Consider the following 25120-nt stretch of genomic DNA (forward strand, 5'->3'; position numbering starts at 1 on the left):
GTGCTGATGTTTCTGTTTTGTTTGTTCTACATTTATTAGCAGATTTTTTTTAAATGAAAGGTCTTCTTTTGAGCTTACTAGTTTCTTCAGTTTGTTGTTGCCTATTAACTGTCATTATTTTTGATGATAAATTGTCAAATTTAGTATGGGACGCTTGTATGTTTCTGATTTTTGCAATCATTCTACGAGCACTTGATTGCTTTCCAGTAAAATGGAACATTCTAGGGTCAGCATTTTCTAGGGATTAAACACAGGTAGTGCTAATCATGCACTCCGCCACTGACTGAGTTACACTCTTTACCTTCCAAAGACAGTCGGACTCTTTCTCCACCTCAGACCCAGCAGGAGCCGTCTTCCCTGAGAAGGCTTTGAGTAGGGGTGGTGTTCAGTGACTTTCTTCACTTTTTAATGTTGAAATTATTTTCTATGGTAATGTCTTTCTTAATTATGCAGGAGGAATGTTTTAGGAATGACTCAGTTTGCTCACTTCAAAGACTCCAAGGTGCTGGAACCCTTTCCTTTCTTTCTGCCTCGTTTGGTCACAGAGCCTGGCCTTGTGTTGAACTTCAGTGCGACGGCCCTTCGGAACAGTGTGGTAAGCACGTTGTATCTTTTCACCTCTTTGTCAGTGACACCTAGTTCTAGGATATCAGATTACACTAAAACCTTAGTTTGTGAGCATAATTTGTTCTGGAAAAATATTTGTAATCTAAAGCACTTGTGTATCAAAGCAAATTTCCCTGTAAAAAATAATGGGAACTCAGATGATTTGTTCCATAACCAAAAACATTCATGTAAAAGGGATTACAATACTGTCATATAATATAAAATAATAAAGAAAATACAAAATATAAAGAAAAGTAAATTAACCTCCACTTACCTTGAAAATCTTGGTTGTTGATGTGAGGGAGAGAAGACAGGAGGGTTACTGTGCAGCATGACGTTCCTTGTTGGAATCACTGCTGTTTTTTGGCTCCTCATGGGATCTTTTTCTTTTCATGCAGTTTTAACCAAGACCTATCCACCATACTTGCTTTTACTTCCCTTTTGAGAATTTCATAGGAATGTGACATTTTATTGTTGTTAAACAGATTCACTGCTTGCTCTGCTACAACCTTACTCAGGTGTTGCTTTTCTATAGAATTCTGCAGTTTCCCACATTTTGCACATCTTCCTAATCTCATTTGAAGTGAGAGACTCTCCTGCCTTTTCCTCCTCTTCCTCCGCAGATGAGATCTCCTCCATAACCTCTTGCTGTTGGGAGATGATCACCCATGATCCTGAGGGGCTGGGGGCAGGGTGGGGAGAAGTAACTACCATTGGCTCAGGTGTGATCATTTGATCTTCAGTGTCTTGTGCTACTCCTATTATAAGACATTACTCATTTATCATGGAAAATTTTATTAGAAATGTTTGCTCATCTTGTGGAACAAGTTACTTACAATCCAAAATTTTCCTGTATTTCTACCTGGAGAAATTTTGGTTTCAGAACCAAAATTATTATAAACTCATACAGCTATGTCATTAGGGTGCTTAGAGATGTTTCAAAAGAACTGGATGATTGAACATGCATTGAACAACTTTTCAGTTGAGTGTGAACTTAATAAATGAAACACGGGTTGAGAAAGTATTCCGCTTACTGACAGCAGAGAAAACCTTGACTGCCATGGGCTTAGACAGGACTTAGCTTCATGGCAAGAAGCTAGGAGGAAGCCCAGGGCGAGCCAGGCTGCTCTGTGATGCCGCTGGGTGGTGGGCTCCTGTGGGTTTGCTGCTCACTGGTTAGTGTATTGGCTTCCTCCCCAGCATATGCTGCTCCCCCAGCCAGGGCTGTGGCAGCCTTCCGTTTATACCTCATGTCAACACCTGTGCCATGTAGTGTGAGTTGCAGTGTACATATCAGCAGTGCTCATCAATCTGCTTAGGGTCACCCCAAAATTGCTTTTGTTTTTCCATTTAGCTTTTTGTTAAGTAATTTTTACTTAGAGAAAAGTTCCGAGAACTCTCACTGGCCCTTCACCAAGGATCAGCAGTGTTTAATGTTTGTCATACTTATTTCATCATTCCCTCTCATATTTTTATGACCTATTTGTCAGTGGTGGACAGTAGGCTCCCTTACCTGTGTTTCAGTGTGAATTGTTTAAAAACAGTGGCATTTAAAACATAGAGCCAGAGTATAACTACCAAAATCAGAAAATGAAGCATTAATTATAATGTTAATCTAGTATGTGGTTTATGATGAACTTTTTTCAGTGAGTTTCCTATCATGCTTTATAGTGCCTCCCCCCACGCCACCCCATTCAGGATGCAATTTCAGGTCTAATTGCTCTTTCTAGTCCTTTTTATTTCTCTGTAGCCTTTGTTGTTGTTGTTGTTACTGTTTTTGGTGTTGGGGGTCACATCCATGTTAAGTATTTGTGCTACCAGTGAGTTAAGCCCCAGCCCATGAAGACATGTTTGAGGTTTGCAGACCGTCTATTTTCTAAGCTGTTGGGCGATGATGGTTCTGTGTAGCCAGGAGGTGATGCTGTCCTAGTAGGAGTATTTGAAGAGTATGCTGTGTCCTTGCCCAGCTAACCCTCCTCTGCCCTCATGCAGGTAAGGTACTTCGTGGTGAGAAACCCATCCTCTCTGCCAGTGTCCCTGCAGCTGCTGCCTCTCTCCCTGTACCCCAAGCCTGAAGCTACAACACGCCTGCTACACAAATGGTAGGGAGCACTCCCGTGTGATGGGCAGTTTGGGAAACACAAGTTACAACTCAGAGCCATTGGAAAAACCCTGCGCATCTGCCTCCCAGGCTCTATGTGAGCACAGGGTGCTCTACCTGAGCACCTTGCCACTGGGTGCTTGGCGCTTGTTGGAAGTTCCTGACTCAGTGTTGTCTGCATCTTCTGTGTCCCTGTGTCAGGCCCACTGTCTGGTGCGTGCCCTTTGGTGTTTGTTCTGTTCCTTTTCTCTTTTTTTCTTTTTAAGATAAAACAGTTTGTTTCATTTTTTGTTTTTATTAGTCCCAAAGATTATACTCCTTGTGGGGAGTTGGTACTTGTGTGTAACACATCTTAATTCTTTTTTTATTCCTTCCACTCCTGTGATAGTGAAGCTTGCGTGTCTGATTTATTCCACATAATTTCATGATCTAAGAGTGCATCCGTTTTCCTACAGATGACTCAGGTTTGTCCTTATGGCAGAGCAGTACTCCATTGTGTGTAAAACTACATTCTCTTTATCCATTCATCTGCTGATGGGCAGATAGTCTTGCTTCCAAGACTTGGCTATTACGAGTTATGCTGCTGTAAACATGGGTGTGCCTGTATCTCTGTAATGCAATGTCTTTAATTCTTTAGGGAGAGTACCCAGAAGGGAAATAGCTGGGTATGATCTTTTCTTGTGTGAACAAACCTTTACTGTCATGACTCTCGTGTACACATCAGAAATTGAGAGTCTGAATCATGATGAAATGAATTTGAGGCTGGCTGCAGTGGTGCACATGCATAATCCCAACTGCCTGAGGGCTGAGGTAGCAGGGTAGCATGTTCAAGACTAGCTGACAGCTTCGCAAGACCCTGTCTTTAAAAAACAGTGTATTTTGGGGCTGGGGATTTAGCTCAGCGGCATAAGCACCTGCCTTGCAAGCAGGCGGTCGTGAGTTTGATCCCTGGTCCCGATAAAAATGAAAAAGACCAAAAAAAAAAAAAACAGTATATTTTAATCTATAGTCAAACTGGAAGAGATGATGACAGTGTTTATTCCTGTCTGTTAAGATTACTTTCACATGACCACAGTTTTACTCAGAACATTGCTTCCTTTCTGGTTGGGGTTGGGTCCCTTATCCCAGGTTTCTCAGCCTCAATGCCATTAACATTTTGGACAGATTTGTGTGTGTGTTTGTGTGTGTGTGTGTGTGTGCGTGTGCATATGTGCGACAGTGGAGAAGTGCACTGGATCCTAATGCTATTTTGAACCTTTGTTTTTTGTCTTCCTAGGTTTGGCATCGATATGCAGATGATTAATTTCACAACGGGCGAATTCCAGCTCACCAAAGCTTGCCCTTACCGGGTAGGATGTGCTCTGCAAACAGAAAAAGAATGTTGGCGGACTCACCGTGAAAGCATGCTGGCCTCGTGGCCCTGTGTTCAAAGTGTCTTTATGTGCTGTGTGTGGCTCTCTTGTTTTCATTCTCCAGGCATGAAGGATGGATGCAGAGCAGATTTTTCCATTTAATTAGTGCAGTAGGAATCAGATTCATGTTAGCCTATAAATCATTTTAATTTGATGGTTTTTAAATTCATGCAAATGAAGAAGTAACAGTTGAGTCAGAGCTATGTAGATGACCATGAAACTCAGTACCCTGGAATTTATAATTCTCTTAGGACTCCTTGGCCTCCTTAAATTCTTTTTTAGGGGAATGTAAAGTAGAAGTGAATATATGTAAAAATTTTCAAGCGAAATTGTCTTCATATGTTTAGCAAGTTACCCAGTCTCTCTTATAGTTATCTCATCCATATAAAAGGATTTCTCTAAAATTCTTAAGTCTCTGGCAATCATGAAACTTTTGTCTAAGTATTTCTTAAGAGTAGGGGTAAAAATAGCACATGCTAAAGATGTGGTTTGCCTGTGGGCTTGTTAGCCTGATTCCTTAGTTTTAATGCAGTGACTGTGGATAGTGTTGGCCTCAAAGGTTTTGTGCATTTGTGATTAAGTGGACCATTTGTCAGGCATGGTGACACATGCCCGTCATCCCAGCTGTTCAATGGGTGAGGTGGGAGGCCACCCTGGCAGCACAGTGAGACTCTGTCTCAACAGTAAAGAGAGTGTGAGGCCTGGGGTTGTGCTTACCTATGTGGTCCTGGGTTTTGAGTTCCAACAATCCCTGTCCCCAAGTGGAGCATCTGTTAACAAGAGAGAACATGCATATACACACTTAACTCACTTTCTTTCTTTGTTTCTCTCTCTTTCTTTCTTTCTTTCCTTCTTTGCTTCTTTCTTTCCTTCCTTCCTTCCTTCCTTCCTTCCTTCCTTCTTTCTTTCTTTCTGTCTGTCTGTCTGTCTCTCTCTCTCTCTCTCTCTCTCTCTCCCCGCCCCCATCCCTTCAGAGTATACTGTTGCCTTAGCTTAACTGTGGAATAATAGAAGACTATGGATAACCTCCAACTAAGAGTGCAAACAAAATGAATCAAAGCAATTTTTTAAGTGGGTTTTCTGCAGACTTGTTTACAATAGCAGACATACTGGCAGCACACTGCCTTCTCTGCAGCTCCCTCTGCCACACCAGTGGAGGCAGAGCCCTGCATCTGCATGGTCCTGCTTTCCACTGAGAACCCCTCTTCCCAGGCAGCATCCAGGCCTGTTAGTGATGATCAGTGCATGACACCCTACTAAAGAGGCGATTTTCTCTGCCATTTCAAATGGAAGAAATAATGCCAACTTCTTTTATATCCAAATATTCTACTCAGTTTGAAAAAATGGTACAGTTCATTTGGAAAAGGTTTATATCTGTGACTACAGATTTCCCCCCAAAATATTATACCTTTTTGACAAGGGAAATGATTACTGTTATTAATGTACTGCATCAACAAAAAGAACAGTATTGATTCCTTGAAGAAACTTAGATCATAACTGAAAATCGTTTTTGAAACTTTTTGTTGTGTAAAGAAAGGACTGTTAGTTTGCTCTTTAAAATATGGTGCCTATGGTTAAGAGTGTGTGGAATTAGATTTTGAGGATTTTGAGTCCTGGTCCTTCTGTGCTCTACCAGTGTGACCTTCCTTGGTGAATTATTTGATCTCTTGGAGCCTCAGCTTTCAATAAATTCACAGATTCAGTAAGGTTTAGAGAGTAGATGGCTTGGTATTTTAGATGTCTTAAATAACCCAGTGCCAGGCATATAATGACTGCTTAGCAAATGGTGCTGTTACTATATATTGAATACCAAAGTCAGCAGCCTTTTTGTTAGTGTTTATATTATGTATATAAAGCAGGGTTTTTTTCCTGCATGGAGTTTGTAATTCTAATGAAAACAAGTCAGACACCATCATCATTTATTCATTTATTGTTCACTCTTCTTTTTTTTTCTCTTTTCTTTTGGCATTACTGGGTATTACATGCTAAGCAAGCCCTCTACCCCTGAGCTATACTACCAGCCCAATCACTGTTTCTTCTTTCACAATAATTTTTTTCAGATACAATGGAGATTGGTAGCCATACTTAAAGACTAAAAAAAAAAAAAAAAAAAAAAAAAAAAATTAAAAGCTGAAAGCATAGGAACGAGAAATATCACTGTACAGATTATATCCTAACTTAAATTATTTTTAGTAAGAAGCTATCAAAGTAGTAGAAAGATAAGGAGTGAAATCTTAACTGCTGAATTTTAGAATAGAATATTTTTACTCAGAAAAAAATCTAGGGAAGAAAAGCACATGAATAAAGGTTAGTTCTCAGACTTACTAAACTACATGTGGAAAGTATGCTTTCTGTATAAACATAGATTGGATGTTAAAGTGATTTTAGGATTGTCCTACAGTGAACTGGTGGCCTGATTACTGTGGCATTTGAGCAGACTTCCTGGACTCTTTTATGATTAATGGTTTTGCATATAAGGCATCTCTGTATAGAAGGCTTCTGACCCCACTTCCTCCCAAGCCAGGAAGTGAATCCCTTTCCAACTTCCGTGTCAGGCTGGCCTACAAGCATTCCCTGTGTGTCACAGCTGCAACTTGGGAACTGTTTATCAGCCTGAAATCATCAGGATAAACAAGTTCAGACAGGTTGATGAGGGGCTCAGATTCTATAACCAGTATGACGAAAAACAGAAAAGGTAGATAAGGATGGCTGGATCTGGATATTGAAAGAATCACAGATGCACTTAATGAAGATGGAAAGTTGCTTTACTGGGGAGTAGAGCTGTCTGATTGTGCTGTTAATGATTTGCAGGGAATGCACTCTGAAGAATCCAGGCTTGCCACTCTCCACTTGAATTTGCAGCCACTGGAGATGAAAAGGGTTGGTGTGGTTTTCACCCCAGTGGACTATGGAAAAGTTACCTCGCTGATTCTAATCCGGTAGGTGTGTCCCTGTTGCTGACTCCCCTGCCTGCATCTCTCTCTCGTGCAGTCTCTCTAGCTCCTGCTGGCATTCGGTGTCAGTCAGTGTGCAGGGAGGAGGCTGGGCTACAGGTTAGGAAGCAGCCTAGGTGGTGGAGCCTTTGTGGTTCCATGCATTGTCTCCGTGGCCTCTGTTGCCTGCCTCTGCAAGGAGCAAGTTCTGGAGTCAGGACTGTCTTTCACTCAGCGTGTGACCCAGTGCTGTTGGAAAGGATAGAACACACTCACGGATGTGTTTCTCTTTCTGTGCTGTTAAGAGTAATGGAAACACTGCTGGAGACTCTTCCCTCTATTTGAACCTAAGCCACTCATTCCTGGCTGCTCCAAAGGAAAATGGAAAAAGTATTTCCTGAACTTGGTTTCCTTCTTTTCTTTCCTTTTAAGTAACAGCTGTAAGCTGGGTGTGGTGTTACACGTCTGTGATCCCAGCACACAGAAGGATGAGACGAGGATTGCTGTGAGTTCAGGCACAGCCTGAACTGCATAGCAAGGCCCTGTCTCAACCTCTCCCTGCCAAAAAAGGGTGGCAGCAGTTGCCTGTGCTAACATCTTTCTCCATGTGCCTCCTTTCTCTCCAGGAATAACTTGACAGTTATTGACGTGGTTGGTGTGGAAGGATTTGGAGCCAGAGAGCTGCTGAAGGTGGGCGGACGACTCCCTGGCCCAGGGGGGTCACTCCGATTTAAGGTGCCTGAGTCTACGCTGATGGACTGCCGCCGGCGTGAGTACACACTCGTGGTGCCCAGGAGGGAGGCTGGACATCACAGCCAAGACAGAGGAGCTGTGGGAAGGCTCTTCTAAAAGTCAGCAGTAAGCCGGGTGTGGTGGTGTGCTCCTGTAATCCCAGCACTCAAGAGGCTGAGGCAAGACGATGGCCAGCCTGGGCTACAGAATGAGTGCAAGGCCAGCCTGAACTGCATAGTGACACTCTGTCTCAAAAACACACAAAAAGAAAAAAAAAAAAAAAAAAACCACACCAAAAAAACTAAAGAGGTTGAGGCAGGAGGATGAGTGTGAGTGCAAGGCCAGCCTGGGCTACATAGGAAACTCAAGGTCAGGCTGAACTGCACAGTGAGACTGTCTCAAAAAAAAAGTTAACACATTGTATTGATGCAGGTAATTCATTAAACCAGGCCAATGTTTGAGCATCAGATATCCTGCATTAGTAACTCTTGATATTTAACTCAATTTAAATAGTAAATATAAAGGGAAGAAAAAGTGTAATTACTAAGTCAGCAGTATTGTGTCAAATATTTGAGATAAATAATTGAAGCAGTTAATCTGGACATCAGTTATTTAATGAAAGGGTCACTCCAGAGTGATGAACTGAGAGAAGACTAGGTGTGTGCTGAGCACATGAACTGGTGGTGGTGATGGAAGTGTTCTGTGTATGTGACTGGTGAGACAGGAGGATAAGCCACTCAGATTCAGTTTCTCCTACTGTGCACTCAGAACACAGTTCACTTCCGTGGTCTGGAAGGGGTGAGGATTTCTCTGCACCAGTGCCAGCTAGCGATTCTGCAGTAAGCTTCTGCTGGGTGTCCTCTCGTCCTTCTCAGTTCTACCGCTGTGTGCCAGAGACATTGCTCAGGCCTGCAAGGTCTCGGGTCCAGGCCTCTGAAACTGGCAGGCTGCACACTGGTATCCTACAACGCCTTCCTCGGGTTTGCTAGAACAGCGTGCAGAACCCAGAGAAGGATTTCACTTTTACCCAGTTATTACAGAGGGTACTTTTTGCATATTTTTCTTTTTAATTTTTTGTTTTTATTAGAACGTGTTTGCAGTGCATAATGATTATATTCCACGTAGAGACGTGTACGCATCTCAACTCTCCTACAAAGGGTATTGGTGCGTTCCGGGTGGTGTGGCCATAGACGACAAAGGCTGTTTCAGAGGAAGAAACACATAGGGTGCAGGAGTTCTGTCCCCATGTAGTTGGGGTGCACCACCCTCTAGCCGGCAGAGTCCTTGTTGGTCTTCCTGTGAACTTCCATGTGGGTGTCTGTCCAGAGGCCCTCCAGCCTTGTCACTTGGGTCTTTATGGAGACCTCTGGGCACCGTGTTGAGATGTGATTGGACCAAAAGGCTGTGGTCTGATGCAGCTGGCTGAGAAAGGAACCCAGCCACACCTGTCTGTTAGCTGCTGCCAGTCCTCCCACGAAGAAACCCCGGCCTTCTGTCTTATCTGACCTTGCTTCAGCTAATGCGCAGAGGTCATACATTCTGGAAAGGTCTGCCCCTCACTCTGAGAGACATTTTGATTTCTTAGGCAAAGCATTTAACTTCAGAAAAATCCGAACTCTTTGTGTTGTATTTTGGTAATATTACAATCTAATTTGACAGCAACAGAAATTCTGGTTTTAGAAATCATGCTTGAAGCTTATGTCGAACTGCTTTCACATTCTCGTAATGTATATTATGTTTTGGTTGAGTCAGTACATACCGATTCAGTAAGTTATATTGAACAAATTTTGCAGCTCTTCTATATCAGATTACACTTTCTATCCTCTATAGAACTCAAAGACAGCAAGCAAATTTTGTCTATTACCAAGAACTTTAAAGTTGAGAATATCGGACCTCTTCCTGTAACTGTGTCATCCCTGAAAATCAATGGATATAACTGCCAAGGTTATGGCTTTGAAGTGCTGGATTGTTACCAGTTTTCCTTGAACCCAAATACATCCCGTGATATCAGCATTGTGTAAGTGCTGGGTTTTAACTTCAGTTTTGTGATACATTTAACAGTGAAGGGAAGGGGCTTTTGCTGTTGGTAAGGCCTCTTGAGTTCGTTTTATGTAGTGGTTTTGTAAAAATGACAGGCTCTGCTGTTAGAGTAATTTTACTTCCTGACTAAAGTTGAAACCATTAAAAGTTCATGAAGGTGACTCACCTGTTACCAGGTTCACTCCTGACTTTACCTCTTCCTGGGTCATTCGGGAGCTCACGCTGGTGACCGCGGCAGAGCTGGAATTCCGCTTCACTCTCAATGTGACGCTCCCTCACCACCTGCTGCCCTTGTGTGCAGATGTGGTTCCCGGGCCCAGCTGGGAGGAGTCGTTTTGGAGGCTCACAGTCTTCTCTGTCAGGTAAATCTCCATGCTTCCCACACTGAGTAGCCAAGCAGAGAGTTGCTCGAAAACAACAGACTGCCCAAGTAGAGTCAAAGCATAAGAATTTTTAAAAAAAATTTCTAGTCCACGTTTGCAGTTGGTAATGAGTATATTCACTGTGCAGAGTTGTTGCCTGTACGTCTCACATCTTCATTCTTCATTTCTCCTTCCTCATCTCCCTCCCTCCCTGCTTCCTCCTTTTCTCGGTCCCCTTCCTTTTTGCAAAAGATCTAGGCAGTAACTGGCTGTAAGATAATAGTAATCTGCTTGCTAGAGATTCACAGGACCTGGTAATGGACACTTGCATTCTGTGTGTGTTATTGGCAGTTATGGGGGAGATCTGAGTGTTACTCTTAATAGCTCATCCTTGTTAGCATCCTGCAGTGATAGTTTGAGATTGTAATACCAAAATGACCCCTTTAAAGGGGTTTTACCCTGGCAGTATGTTTAAAAAATGAATTATAATGTCAGCCTTATAAACACACGTTTTTAAAAAGTCAAGATTTTTGTTACCTTTAAGAAACATCAGAAATTATGATGTCATCCATCTTAATGATAGTTTAACGCTGTATCTTCAGCCTTCTCCCTTCCGTCATTCACCAGTCTTCAGTTATACACCTTCAGTTTTTTTGGGGGGGGGGTTGGTGGAGAGAGATGGGATCTTGCCGTATTGCCCAGGCTGGCCTAAGCTAAGCCATCTCCTGCCCGGCTCCTGAGCTGGGAATCCAAGCATGCGCCACCGTGCCAGATTTGAAGCTAGTCTTTTCAGTGCCAGCCAGAGCCTGCCCTGATGAGTGCTGCTGTTCCCCTCCCAGTTTGTCCCTGTTAGGTGTGGTCCTGATAGCTTTCCAACAAGCGCAGTACATTCTTATGGAATTCATGAAAGCAAGACAGAGGCAGAACGCCTGCTCTTCTTCACAGCAGAACAGTGGGCCAGTGGATGCAGTCGACTCCCATTCTCACAAGTAAGAATCCGTGTGTGGGTGTGTGTGCACGCATGTGTGTGGGTTCTCTCCTGATCATACTCATTTCTGATTTTATTTGAAGTAATATACACTGATTCCAAGTTTGTTTTCCTGCCACTTATGTCACTGTGTGAACAGCCTTAGTTCACTTGCATACTCACTCTCAGAGGCCCCCTCAGGCTTTAGAAGGGAAAGTAGAACTCCTTAATACACACTTTGGCAGCTGCCACCTCTTTCCCGCAGATGTAGGAACAGAAGTGGGGTTTGATTTGGTTTATCTCTGTGTGAAATGATTTTCTTCTCAAATCCAGAAGTAATTGCAAGACCTTTCTCGATCCCTACGGCCCCTCTGATAAGGGCAGGGGCAAAAGCTGCCTCCCGGTGAGCACCCCACAGAGCAGGATGCAGAATGCTGCCAAGAGGAGCCCGGCCACCCATGGCCACTCCCAGAAGAAGCATAAGTGCTCTGTCTACTACAGCAGACACAAAGCCAGCGTGTCTGCTGCCAGCAGTGCCAGCGCTGCCCCCGAGGAGAAGCAGACTCTGGCCTTGGGCAGCTCGCTGTCTGCTGCGAAAGAAGACGTTTGCGCTGACGACGTGGGTGAGAGCTGGGTCAGCCTCAAATATGCAAGTGGCATGAATGTCAGTCTGCAGAAGGACTTAAGCTTCCCCAAAAACTTACTGAATAAAGTAGAAAACACACTGAAAAACACAGTTGTCGGTAGCGCTTCTTCAGAATGCAGTCTGAAGGATGGAGTACAGACATGTATGTTTCCTAAGGAAACTGACATTAAAACTTCAGAAAACATAGTTGAGCTCAAGGAACCAGAGCTCTGTCCACTGAAGACCTCTAAGAAACCACCTGAAAATCCTTTGGCAAGAAACTCAGCTCAGTACCAGCAGTCAGAGTTGCCAGAAGTTTCCAGGAAACACAATGGTAATCTTTTCTCTTCCTTCATTCTTCCCTCCTCTTCACCCCTCACATGTTCTGGATGGGTTTTTTGTTGTTTTTTTTCCCTCACCGAGGACCATTAGTTTTCCTTGCATATGCTCAGTTCTTTGGTTCACTCAGAGTTTTAGCAAAGGTATAAACATTGAAATATGACTTGTCAGGCAGAGTATTAAGACCAAGTGCCTAATGTTGAGGTTTAAAGGTCTAATTTTTGATATATAAATTTAGAGGGTTGTATCTTATTTTTGGGAGGGAGACTTGAACACCTCTTTTTATTTATTTGTTTTCAGCTTTTTCAGGTTCCAGTATTTGCAAAATCTAATCAGCCCATGCAGTGTTTATTTAATAGCTGCTACAATCTCATATTCCCTGGCCTTGGTTCTTCTTTAGTAGGATCTCTTGGTTTAAAGAAGACAGATGTCCTCATGTGGCAGGTACAGTTCACAGAAACACAGCAAGCAAGGCTGGGAAGAGTACACGCAAAGAAGATTGGTGTCACGCAGTCCCTTTAGCCTCTGACGGAGACCTGTTCTCTCTTGTGCCTTCCCTTTCTTCCTGTCTCTGTGCCTTTTGGGTTTTTTCTTATATTGAAGATTGTTTTTGTAGTGAGGAGAATTGAACCCAGGGGCTATGCTGCTGACCCACATCCTCACTCCTTCACATTTTGAGGCATGGACTCATACTGGCCTCGCACTTGCTGCCTCCTGTCTCAGCCTTTCGTCTCAGCCTTCCAAGTGACTCCATACCTGCAGTGACCATTTGAATATGCATATTGCTGTATCTGATGGAAAAGCTCAGTTGCTTGTCTAATATTTTTTAAAGTTGTGTTAGCTTCATGTTACTGCCATGAAATACCTGAGGCAATTAACATGGAAAATATTTTTGTATTCTGGAGTGCTAGTCCTGGATGAGGCAACCCTATTGTTTCAGGCTGGTGGGGGAGCCAGATAAAAATGTAGGGGAATCCGTATGGGGAAAACTCATTTCCTGAGGCAGAGATCAGGGGTCTCACAGGCCCCTTTGAGAGCATGCTCTGAGTGACCCGAGGACCTCTGACCATGCCCTTCTCCTAAAGATCCACACCACTGCCTGATAGCACCATCTTGGGGACCAAGCCTTGAGTAGGTAGACCTTTGGAGGGCACTGTCTATCCAAACCAAGGCCAGTGACAGTGTTTCTCACTCCTTGAATTGCAGAGAAGGTACAAAAGGATTTTAGATCCACTAATTCTAATGACCTTTTTCTGGGTCATAAAAACCTACATTAAAATTTGAATGTTCCATGAAAGGATTTTCTGACTGAAAAGAAAGTTGAAGTCCTATGAGTGGAACTTGCTTTGGGCAGCTGCACATCCTTCTTAGCAGTTCCTGGTTCCATTTCCCCTAGCTGCTGGTTGCACTGTGTCTATGTGGAGAGACCTGTAGTGAGTGTGCCCTGGTCATCAAACCAAACCAGATATCTTCTCTGCAGGTAGTTTATGGTAGGGTAGTGGGGTGTCTGTTGTTTCTGGGACATGTTTTCTCTAGGGCCCAGACTACAAATGTATATGAAAGGGCAAACTTTTAATGATCCTGTTGGGCTTTTCTTTTTTTCTATTTTTGAACCATTTAAGTCTGGGTGGTCTTTAACATAGGCTAACTCTGTGAACACTTCAAACAGTAGTTGTCTGAGGGGATCACTCTCCCACCAGTGCTGCTTTCGTGGTCCCCTGTGCCTCTCAGATGTCTTGATGAATATGCCTGTGCATTGTGGGCAGGTGGCTGGGAGGGACCGGCTGCTGTGTCTTGGTGTTTTGATGTGGTTGAAATGTGGAGGTAAGGATTAGGATGTATAGTGCCAGAATGCGTAATAGATTTGAATTTGTGCATCAAGGTCTTTTTGTCTGATTCTTGATGTTTAATGCCAGTCATTGAGCCCACATTACTTTGTGTGATAAGATTTCATTCAGTAGATGTGAATAACCTGTAGTCTGTAAATCCACGGTTAGTGTGTGTAGATGGTAAGACAGAATCCTTTCTGTGTAGATTATTACTATGTTCATAATGTTTTAAGTGGAAATGAATCTCATTACAAAAAAAATTTTTTTAAGTGCTTTTTGTTAGCTCAGCATCATGTGATGTAGTATCAAAGTGATGTTGGATCAGATCAAATAGAAGTTGGTGGAGAAACTTCACCTTTCCACTGTGTTGATATCACCTAATTCAAAAATGCTAATTCACCATACTGTATTTTCCTGGAGAATTATTTCAACATTAGAATCCTCATGGGGAAGTCCCTTCAGTGATAGGACTTCCATGTCTGTGAGTTCTACACCCACAAATTCAACCCCTGGGCAGTCAATGAAGCAGGGATGGTAAATACTCAAAACTGTACCCACTTTATCATTTTCCCCCAGACAGTATAGTATAACAGCTGTCTACGTAACATTCATATTGTATTGGGTTGCCGTAAGTAATTTAGAGATGATTTAAAGTGTTCCGAAGAATACATATAGGCTGTATTCAAGTGCTGTGCTATTTTATACGAGAGACGTGCACATTCTCCGATTTGGGGCTGGGAGGCTGGAACCGATGTCTTATGGGTTCTGAGGGGTGAATGTGTTTTGTGTTGACTGTTTTAGATTTATATCTCTGTTCTAGGAAAACATCAAAGATGGCAAAAAGTGAACAAATTACATGCCATCAGTTGACAATTTAAAAATTTAAAGTATTAAAATGTTAAAAGTAAGTAGAAAAGTAACTGAGAAAATTGGGGAAGTAATTGTAGTTTGAAAATAGAAATTTTAGTTTCCATTGACATTAAGAGTTTGGAGTTCTTAGGTCAAATTTGGAAGGAAAGTATTGTAGTAGCTTGATGGATGGCAAACAGGCACCTGATGGCCAGGGAAGCTGTTGCCATGGGTTACTGGGATGGGCTCACAGATTCTCTTGTGCAGCAAACAGAGAGTTTTATGTAGCACATGGCAAGGACACAGTGACACAGCAGCAAAGTTTATTAGCGGTAGTACACATGGAGTGAGCGGGCTCACGCAGGTGGAAGGAGAATGGCACAAATGCAGAAGGCCGGAACTTGAAGTGTCGTGCTGTGTTACGGTGCCACTCGTCCCCCTCTGTGAAGTGTGGTCAGCAGCTGGCCTGCGGGGTGCTAAGTTTGCTGGTGCATCTTGCACATCCTTTCCCTAACTGACTATTGGAGTTGTTTGTATGACAAGCTTTCCATGTGTGAGCTTCTAGTGAGTGTCAGGTTACCACTGGGAGCAGGGAGCTCTAGTGCACCTGTGTCCTACTTGGCAATTTTGGAATTTTTTCAGGGAAGCTTTGGAGGTCTTTGTTGCCCTATCTCAAGCATCATGTAGTGTGCTCTGGCCCTGGGCATCACTCATCACTAGGAGGGGAACACACGCAGCCCCCACTTGTGCTCTCTGTGTGAAAGCCAGAAAGTGTAGCGTGCTTCCTGCTGAGGAAGGTTCTGGACCACAGAGCCCTTGCCTTGCCTCATTATCTGTAGTTTAATATCTGTTAAGTGAGAATAGTCGGCTGGCTTCTGTGTTGCCAGCTGACTACTCCCACTCCTGCAGCCTGATAGAGAGGCAGCGGTTTTCCTCTGGGAAGCCTTTTTCAGTGGTCAGGAGGCTTTGGCCCCCTGGTTTTGTAGCATAGTGCATCTGTTTGGTTCTGATGGGTGACAGGGTTCAAGATAGTTTTGGTCTGGCAGATCCTTAAGACACTTTCAGCAATAGGAGAGGACTGTTCAGTCCTGCCTATTCCAGAAGCTACTCCTGGACCCACCAGGGAAGAAACAAGTTCTGTGGCTTTCTTGATCCTCATCCTGGTGGCTCGTGGGATTGGTAGGGATTGGTTATTAGCTTTGTTGATGTCCAGGATAGATAAGCAAAGTGCATATTCCTATCCAGTGCTGGAGACCCAAGTGGGAATTAGTGCCACGTGGGAACAGAAGTCCCTGTCTTAAGACAGAAGTTATTTTTAGTGTAAATATTTGAATTAAGGTTATTGTTTTAATTTTCCTACCTTGCTAATGTAGCTCCAGTCAGGCTGAAAGGATCTGAAAGAAGTGTTTGGGGCTCTGTTTCCCTGTGTGCACTTCTCTTTGGTATCTGCTAACTCTGTCCAGTCGAGTTTTCCTAACTAGACCCCAGCAGACAGTTACTATCCGTGGGCTAACAGCAGCGATCCATGGGAACAGAGAGGCACAGGTGAAGGGTCTCCCGTGGTAGTATTTTGGCCTTCTGTTTCTAATCCTTGTTGTCCGGAGACTGATTCCATGGAGACTGCACAGGGCTTGCTTTGGTTTGGTTTCTAGCCTGTGTTTGCAGTGTATAACAATTATACTTCATGGGGAGAGTCGATGCATGGATGTAATACCTCTCAGTTCTTTTTTCATCCCTCTCTGTCCCCTCCATCCCCCTTCCTCTGACTTTCGATCCCCTTCCTATTTACAAAAGACTTACTTCCCTATATCCTATTGTCTGTCTTATATTTTTCTCTTTGTTTATTTTTTGGGTTTTTAGTCAGAAAAACCATACAGTATTTAAGTTTATGCATTTGACTTATTTCACTTAACATTATGATCTCAAGGCTCATCCATTTTCCTGCAGATAACTTTTGTCTCTTTCAGTGAGACAGAGTAGTACTCCATTGTGCAGAAAACCTCATTATATAGTCATTTGTAGGTTACAGTCAAGATTCAGCTAAACGACATGGCTTGGGATATCTGGAGACTGGCATGGTCTTGTGAAGATTTTATTGTCAGGATTTGTTTGCAAAGGAAGTCTTTTAAAGTGCCCAAATCCCAAGCCTAGTCCCAGTCTTAATTCCTCATTTTAGAAAGGTACATCTGGAATTTAAGCATGAATAGATATTGGGCCCCAACGGGTGGTTTTGTGGAAAAAACTTGGGTAAGACTATTCTGGCAGTATCTGAGGAAGGTAACAGCCCTCTCCAGAGAGGTTGCCTTGGTCATTTTGCTGAACTTAAAATCATATAGGCCATCTAAAGACAGTAAGTGAAGGGTACTGCACCTTTGTCACTTGGGGTAGAAGATCATCTTTCTGGTAGCCCAGAGCCACGCTGGGATAGACACTGCAGTGTAGTGGCTGGAAGAGGAGGAAGATAGCCAATAGTCCTTGGCCAGTTGGGATTAGTGGACTTCAGTAAGAGATGAGTTGGATTTAAGGTTTTGTATAGGTAGTTACCCCTCATCATCTGCTTTAGAAGCAATTCTTGAGCTACTAAAGAGAATCTTAGGCCAAAGAAGAGTAAGAACATTCCAGAAGGAGTCATGTTGTAACTCAAGGTTAGGATCACAAAAGTGAGTTGTGGCAAGTTACAGAGTGGCAGAACTCGCTACATAGAATATTCCAGCCTGGGGCTGAGTTTCTTCTTCCATCTAGATGGAGCAAACCGATTACTTATCTGACTTAGGTGGTGGGTGTTTTTCTTTTCTGAAAGGAAGCTTCAGGCCTTCCATTTGTTCATGAGAATCACGGTTTCTTTTTGTGTGTGTATGTGCTTCAGACAGTTGGGGTTGTACCCAGGAGAGGTGAACCTAGCGGTCAGTCCCCTGTACCTTGATGGCAGAAGCTGTGGTTAAGACGGTTGTGTGAGGGCCTTTCCACCTGAGGGTGAGTGCTCCTGATGTGAGCCTCCTTTCAGTGCTTGACTAGAACCTGGTCCTTGGCAGCAGTTGTTACTGACCTCAGTTGTTACTAGCCTCTGGATATGGGAGAATTTTGTTTCCATGTTGAGGGGAGGAGGTCATGTTAAGGTTCTCAAAGGTTCACAGATGGGTGACAAGTTGGAAGAGTTAGAAGGTTTTGAAGTTAGGAGGCAGGTCATGTGTTGGAAGGCTCTCCCATAAAGGGTCTCAGATGGACTAAGATTAAGTTAGAATTTGGGGGTGGGCCAGCCTCATTAAGGAGCCCCATATAGTGGGTTTTCTGGCCCAGATTGGCTAAGGCCTGCCCAGGAGTTTGATTGGCTTGTATGATCTTGCCTGAGGACCATGGAATCCAGGCAGTGTGAAGGCAGTGTTTAATTCCCAGAGCCTTGGAGGGCTCTGTGTTTTGGGGGTGTGAAAGAGGGCCTATTGTTGCTCCGAATGGACGAGGTCGTCCAAACCAAGGGGTTACCTCTTGAGAAGGGTTTCTGCCACCTCCAAGGCTTGTTCTGATCTGATAGGGAAAGCCTCTGTCCACCCAATAAAGGTCTCTATGCACACCAAAAGATGTGCATACCCCTTGCATTGAGGCATGGAGGCATGTGAATGAAGTCTGTTTACCAGTCTTCCCCCAGGGAGATCTTCTGTTATGCATTGGTTCAGCAGTAGGGGAGGATGGGCCTGTGGATTAGGGAGGATACAGATGGATGCAGACTTGGATTACAGCATTGTGGACTCTGATTTCTGTAAAAAGCCTATGTGCCATAGTGGCAGTCATGTGCTGCCGTAGGCAGAAGGCATTGTGTAGGGACTCAGTGACATTCTGCTGTACCTGTCATGGTCAGAATATCTAGGGTCCCACGTACCACCACTGGCCCTTTTGGATTCCTCATGATGAATCATTTGAAGCTCTTCCCTAGAATACCCAGGTTCTAAGTTAAGGTCTTAGAATGGGATCACCAGAATGGCCAGTGTTGTTTTGGAGGGCACTTGTTTGGGAGCTAAATTCGAATTGTCTTGGGAGACGGAGTCTAAGGAAGCTGATGTCTGCAGCAGTGAATGGTTGCTACCTTGCTTGGGAGATTGCTGCCTCAAGGAGTTTGAGGATATCTGGTCCATGTTTTGGTGCCTGGCGGCTGGTCTGAAGTCCAAACAGCAGCGTGTGCATGTGAGACCAGAAAGGTGTACTTGGGGTCAATGTATATATTGACTCACTTGGGCAGGTTGAAGAGCTCTGAGAGCAGTAAGTTCTGTTTCAGGCTGAGGTCCCAGGAGCGAGTCCTCTTGCTTCAGTGACTGGGTTGGACTGACTGTGGTATATTCCCCATCCTTTATGAAACTACTGCCATAGGTGAACCAGGTGTCTGTCATCCTGTCAGTGGCCACCCTTAGGGGCCACCCTAAGGGACCCCACCCTAAGGGACCACCCTTAGGCAGGTGGCATCATTTTGGGAAGTGGTTTGTTTGCACTCATGCTCTGTTAATAAGTGAAGAGGAGGGTAGCTGGATTTAGAGTTACCCAAGATTGAAAAGTGATGTCTGGGTTTTCAATTAGGCTGGGCTGGTATTTAATGAGCCTTTTCCAGTTATCCACAGATGTCCCAGTAAAGCACCAAAAGCTACAAGAGCAAAAGGGAGGGGGAAGCCTCTTTCCTTCCCTTAGATTGTATGCAGGTTATTTGCCCCAGGATGGGTGTAGCACTCACACCCATAATCCCAGCACTGGACCTTCAATCAATCACAAACACTTTTGAAAGGCCTACATTCCATGACCAAAGAGGTGTTAGGGGGACATCTAGGCACAAACCGTAACACAGGGCCTCCAAGGCTTGGATGTAAGATACCGCTGGCCATTTTTCCTCTCTCTTACAAAAGGACTAATTTGGAGTATAGTATTATATTTTGTGTTGTTGTTAGAGGTGCCTAACTGGTACACAGGCCAGACCAGATTTATCCCAGCATCTGAGGAGGCATCTAGGCAGGGAGTCAGGTAGAAGAGACAAAGCATCCCTGTGATGGGCCTGTGGACAGGAGGAGGGAAAGTTAGACCATGAGGACATCCCCTGGTACAGCCAGGTTCCTCTGATCCTGGTGCCAGACATTAGGTGGACACTGGTACCACTGTTTTGGACTTTTGAATTTCCCCCTTTGAACCACAACCCTTCTACCTGGATAGGGTTCCATGCCCAGGGCACCATATTGGCTGGGTGTCCTTTGCCAGTTATAGAATTACCCAACATCGTGGTGTGCCTGTCCTAACCTAATAAAAAGGTTCACCTTGAATGTTGAGAGAGAGGCTCTTGCCTCCTGAGAGACCTCAGTAAGATTCTAATAAATTCTCTTGTCCCTTCTGCTTGAAACTGTTTGCTGCATAGAGGAGAGCAGTTTATAACAAGTAGTTTTCCGTGATGACCCCTATCCAGGGGCTCTGAGTTCCAGTAAGGTTTGGCGCAAACCATTACAAATAAGGAAAGCAGGGCTGGCTTGCCATTAGAGAGTGAAGTAAGTCTGATGGAGGAGGAGTTGCCAAGGTGGTAGTCTTTGAGTTGGGAATAGGATGAGTTCCTGAAAAAAGAGACCAAAGGAAGCCAGAGGCCATCAGAGCCATTTAAAGTATGAGATCGCAATCGGAGGGATTACAGATGCCTGCCACCATATCCTGAGCAGGACCCCTGTAGATCCCCTCACCCCACTTAGACCTAGCTCCTCCTTCTACTCCCAGTTCCCTCTAATGCCACAAAAATTGTAAAAGATGCAAGTTTCCTAACAAAGGGAAGCTCCACAGAGAGGAACCAGGGGATTTTAGGAGAGAATCGTGCCCCTTTGGGTTTGAGAGTGAGGGGTGGGGAGATCCTGAAACTTTTGAACTGTTTTTTGTATTCATGAAGGCTGTAGCTTTTTTGTACGTTAATCCGTGGCCTACTGTTTCACTAGTTTTTCTCATGATTATAGTACTTTTACCATTGATTATTTTGATTCTGTCAACTCCAGATATACAGCCTAGTTGTCTGCAGTCAGAGATAGTCCGACATTGCGCATTCCGCTTTTGGCCTTGAACCTGCTATGCCATTTACTGACTGGGACAGACGTTGGGGATGCACTGTGCTGCCCCTGCATCTGCAAAAGGGGAATAGTTTGACTTACCACTAGGGATTGTGGGGATTGGGTGTGAAAATGAATGTAAAGCAGCACCACCCCACACGGTGGATGAGGCACCCCTGTGGATGTCTGCCTGGATTCTTTCCTCAGCCTAGGCAGGCACAGGGCAGTGAAATTTCCAACTATATGTCCAGTATGAGTTCATGTTCTCCAAAATCAAAGAATGAATTTTAGAAGCAACAGAAGTTAAGAGCAGAATATATTTATTGAGAGAAAGAAAGCTTCTGTCTAAGAGACAGAGGGGATTCCGAGCAGGTTGCCAAAGACTTTCTTTTCTTGGGACTTTTATAGAGCAAAACCAAGAGATGAGATGGAAAACCTGGAAACTTACAAGGCAGAGGGGCATAGGGTGGGACAGAACTATGGTTAACCAATAAGATTAATTGTTGAGGTACAATTGACCAAATCAGGACAAATGGGGAAGTGAGTCAAGTAGCAAGTGGTCATGCTAGAGAGCAGTGACTTCCTTTAGGGGGTTGGGGTAGTGACTCCTGGCTTCCTCAAGGTGATCCATATCTATTTAGAATATCAATCCCTGATGTTTATTACTGTGGGTGGGGTTGCATTTGTTTTGTCTTTTGTCTTGAGGTCTGGCCCACAGCAGAGGTGTCTTGTCTCCCCCATAGTTGCAAGGTATCTGGTCTTATGCACTGACTCTTTCAAGATCCCAGCCCTGTCTGACTGCCTATAATATTTCAGTTTAACTCAGCTGCCTGTAACATTAGGATGCTAGGAAAGTAACTGCATTTTTAATGCATCACTCCAGGGAATGATGGAGATTAAAAATACAAAATATTTATTGAGAGAAAGCCTCCTGTTTAAGAGAGACAGAAGGAGACCCAGTAAGTGGGTGCTGGGGACTTCACTTACAGCGGAAAGCTTTATAGAGCAGAATTGCAAGATTGGTATAAGGCAGAACAAAACTGTGATCAACAAGATTTCAGGTATGGTCATGTAGGTAATATCAATCCAGTGCGGAAGTAAGTGGTAAGACAAGTGGGTATAAGGTGGAACAAAATTAAGATCAACCCATAAATTTGCAAGAATAGTACTTAGGTAATACTGATCCAAAGAGGAAGCAAGTAATGTAGTAGGTGTGCACCTTTCCTAAAAGGGCATTGTCATGATTGATTGTCCCTCAGGGAGGCATGCCAGGGTAGTCTCATGTAATTCCTGCCATTCTCACAGTCACTTATCCTCTAGCCACTCCCTTCTTCATGAATTAATAAAGTCCGGGTTAGGCCCTGGTTGTAACCTTTGTTCCATGAACCCTCATCTGAACTGGACTCAGGACTCCTTGGCTGCCCTGAACTATGAACTATGTCTTAGGGTCGTTATTCTTGCCACAGGTTGCACTGGGGGTGGTAGATTGGAATTAATTTGCCAGGATTTCTGTAACATTTCACAGGATTTCAAACATAAACTTCCCATACCACAGTGAGGACAGGAAAAGGACCTCTGTGCTCCCTGGCTGCAGGGACTGTGCCCGGCATGCCAGGTTGTGTTTGCAGAGGAGGAGCCTTCCCTCCCCAATGGGGCTGCTCTGCCCTCTGTGCGTGTCTGCTGGCCTCCCTGGAGCTGTCCAGTGGTATGGGCAGTGGAAGTCCTGCTGTGTCCATCTTGGTAGATGAGGAAACGAAGACTGTGATTATAGAACTAATCATTGCTGGAGTCCTGACTAAAACTGCAATCTTTATCTTTCTTCCTCTTTATAATAACTTAAAAAGCTTTTCAATAAAATGCATGTACCATGAAATTTCCCATTTTAATTGTTTTAATTATAAAATTCAGTGACATCAAGGATACTCACATTGTTGCACAACTGTCACTGCTATCCATGGTCAGGATGTTTCCATCCTCTTGGCCAGCTGCTCTGTACTGATGCAAACCCTTCACTCACTCCCACCAGCCCCTGGGGACATCCCTTCTACTTCCTCTCTCCCTCTAAATAGACTTTGCTGCGTCCCTCGGACAAAACAGTGCTTTTGCATCTGGTTTATAGACTGTGCTACGTCCCTCGGACAAAACATTGCTTTTGCGTCTGGTTTATAGACTGTGCTGCGACCCTTGGACAAAACAGTGCTTTTACGTCTGGTTTATTTCACTCAGCATGATGTCTTCAGGGTTTACCCATGTGGTAGCATTTACCAGGATTTCATTGGTTTATGAAAAAACTGAAGCCTTTTAAGTGTACAGTTCAGAAGGGTTAAGTATGTTTACTTTGTTATGCAGTGAGTCAGGCTGAATGGTGTTCCTGCATTGCTTATCCATTCGTCCATGCGTGGACGTGTGGGCTGTTTCCGCCTTTGGGCTATCGTGAACAATAATACTGCAGTGAATATTGGTGTCTGTGCACCAAGCTTTTTGCTTGGCCTTTTATAAAGATTGTAGAACTTTATTTTAGGTGTATTTTTACCTGTAAAAAAAGTAAATTACTGAAGCATTTTAGGTGTCAAAAACAGTCCCTAAGCCTAAATCTCACTACACCCAGTGAGATTGTTTGGTATGCAAAAGAGGTTTTATTATAGGGATTATGAATGGAAAAAATCAGCTTGAAATTGAATTGTTTTTATTTATTCAAGGAAATAACCTGCAAGTGCCTGTCAAGAATGAAGTAGACAGTTGTGAAACTTTGAAAAAAGTTGACACAAAGTCTTCTTTGGAAAAGAAGATTCACAAAGCATCTAAAGAAGACATATGTTCTGAGAAACAGGACATACCTTCAGTGGAGGTCTGTATTTCTTTTTTTTTTTTTTTTCTTGTGTACGGAACACTACCCATATTTAGGGCTCAGAATACATGTTTCTATTAGAAAGTCTATTGCTTACTTTTAAATGTATTTGAATCCATAATAGTAAGTTTGATGTGTTTTTCAGAAATTAAGTACTAAAATAAGTTTAGTAGTTAGTAGTAGAAACTAGGTAGCTTTTACTCCATAGCAAAACTGTTCTTGAGCAAATGGAGTTATGTAACAGTGGAGCAGAACTAGACCATGGTCTCTGCTGATTGTTCTCAGTATCCATGTTACAGAGTATACAGTTACGGAGCTGCTTTTTGTACATAGGCACATCCTACTTAAATTAACTGGAGTTGGAAGCATAGTGTCGGGAAAGAGACACAACCTAAGCTTGCCTCAGACATCTCCATAGGGATGCAAAATGCGAGAACACAGAAGAACAGTGTCTTTGAGAGAGTGAAAATGTGAACAAAGAGATTATGTCCAGTCCAGTTTAAACTCAGGTACCGAGGCAACAGGCAGATGTTCTGAAACACAGATGAAACTACTGAGCCTTTCTTGAAAACCTAAGTTAATAAATCCCCAACCAAGACAGGAATAAAAATACTCATGATTGGAGAAGCTGTGCTGGTGGTTCGTTGGTGAGTTTCCATCCATTTCATATACAGAGCTAAGACTAAGTAATCGGTAACTATAACCAAGGGAAAGATGGCAGATATAAACAAGTAGAAGTAGTAATATCTGGAAAACATAGGAAGTTCAATTGAGAGGTAGGTGTAAACAAGTCTTTAATTTTATTCCTTCTTAATAGCTAATGTTACATAAATTAAAACTTGTAGTTTAAAAAGGTGGTAACTTTAAAACTTTAGAGAGATCCTTAAGGAATCAATATATCATCTGTAGAAGCAGTTGTTTGAAAGTTGGCAGTTCCTTTGAGTTTTGTTACATTACATTCCTATATAAGTGCATCCTAAATTTTTATTTATAAGATAATGATCCTGGTGTTACAAATTATTCCCATCACCTGTCCATTCTTGTATGTGTGTTGGCTCATGAAGAAAAACTGAAATAAGGTCTGCAGGATCAGCCTTGAGTGTTTTGGAGTGGGGAGAGGTGGTGGTGGTGCGGGGGCAGCACAAGGTGCCAGCTGTCTTCTGGCGAGGGTGCTGCTGCCCTCAGAGGTGGGTGTTAGGAAGGCCTGTATTCTGACGAAAGGGTTAGAGAAAGGGAGACCAGACGAGAGCCAGTGAGACTTCTCAGCAGAGCTGCCATCTGTTTTCACATGGCCATTTGCAAAAGACAGCTCCAAGGTTCTAGAAGATGAGGAATTCTGACTTACGTGACAAGCCCATCTGTGTATCTTCCAAAGCAGTTTTGAAAAGTGGGACCGTTCTAGCCGTTGTACCTTGGAGGGTTGGGAT

At 43.5% G+C, this 25120-nt stretch overlaps 1 protein-coding gene across 2 annotated transcripts in view; it reads left to right on the forward strand.

Moving 5' to 3' along the window:
* Tmem131l (transmembrane 131 like) overlaps positions 1 to 25120 on the forward strand; it is a 146694-nt gene that overhangs the window by 108702 nt on the left and 12872 nt on the right. The window contains exons 17-26 of one of the 2 annotated variants that reach the window (XM_013160335.3): positions 454 to 595; positions 2599 to 2708; positions 3984 to 4056; positions 6931 to 7058; positions 7679 to 7821; positions 9615 to 9801; positions 10001 to 10186; positions 11026 to 11175; positions 11487 to 12112; positions 23545 to 23693. In XM_013160335.3, coding sequence (XP_013015789.1) covers positions 454 to 595; positions 2599 to 2708; positions 3984 to 4056; positions 6931 to 7058; positions 7679 to 7821; positions 9615 to 9801; positions 10001 to 10186; positions 11026 to 11175; positions 11487 to 12112; positions 23545 to 23693 — 1894 coding nt within the window. The remainder of the gene's footprint in view (positions 1 to 453; positions 596 to 2598; positions 2709 to 3983; positions 4057 to 6930; positions 7059 to 7678; positions 7822 to 9614; positions 9802 to 10000; positions 10187 to 11025; positions 11176 to 11486; positions 12113 to 23544; positions 23694 to 25120) is intronic. The other variant, XM_063260864.1, reaches the window with a different exon arrangement.

This window comes from Cavia porcellus, unplaced genomic scaffold (genome assembly GCF_034190915.1).
Source record: "Cavia porcellus strain 051 isolate PalLab524CR breed Dunkin Hartley unplaced genomic scaffold, mCavPor4.1 scaffold_14, whole genome shotgun sequence".
In the NCBI taxonomy this organism is placed as follows: domain Eukaryota; kingdom Metazoa; phylum Chordata; class Mammalia; order Rodentia; family Caviidae; genus Cavia; species Cavia porcellus.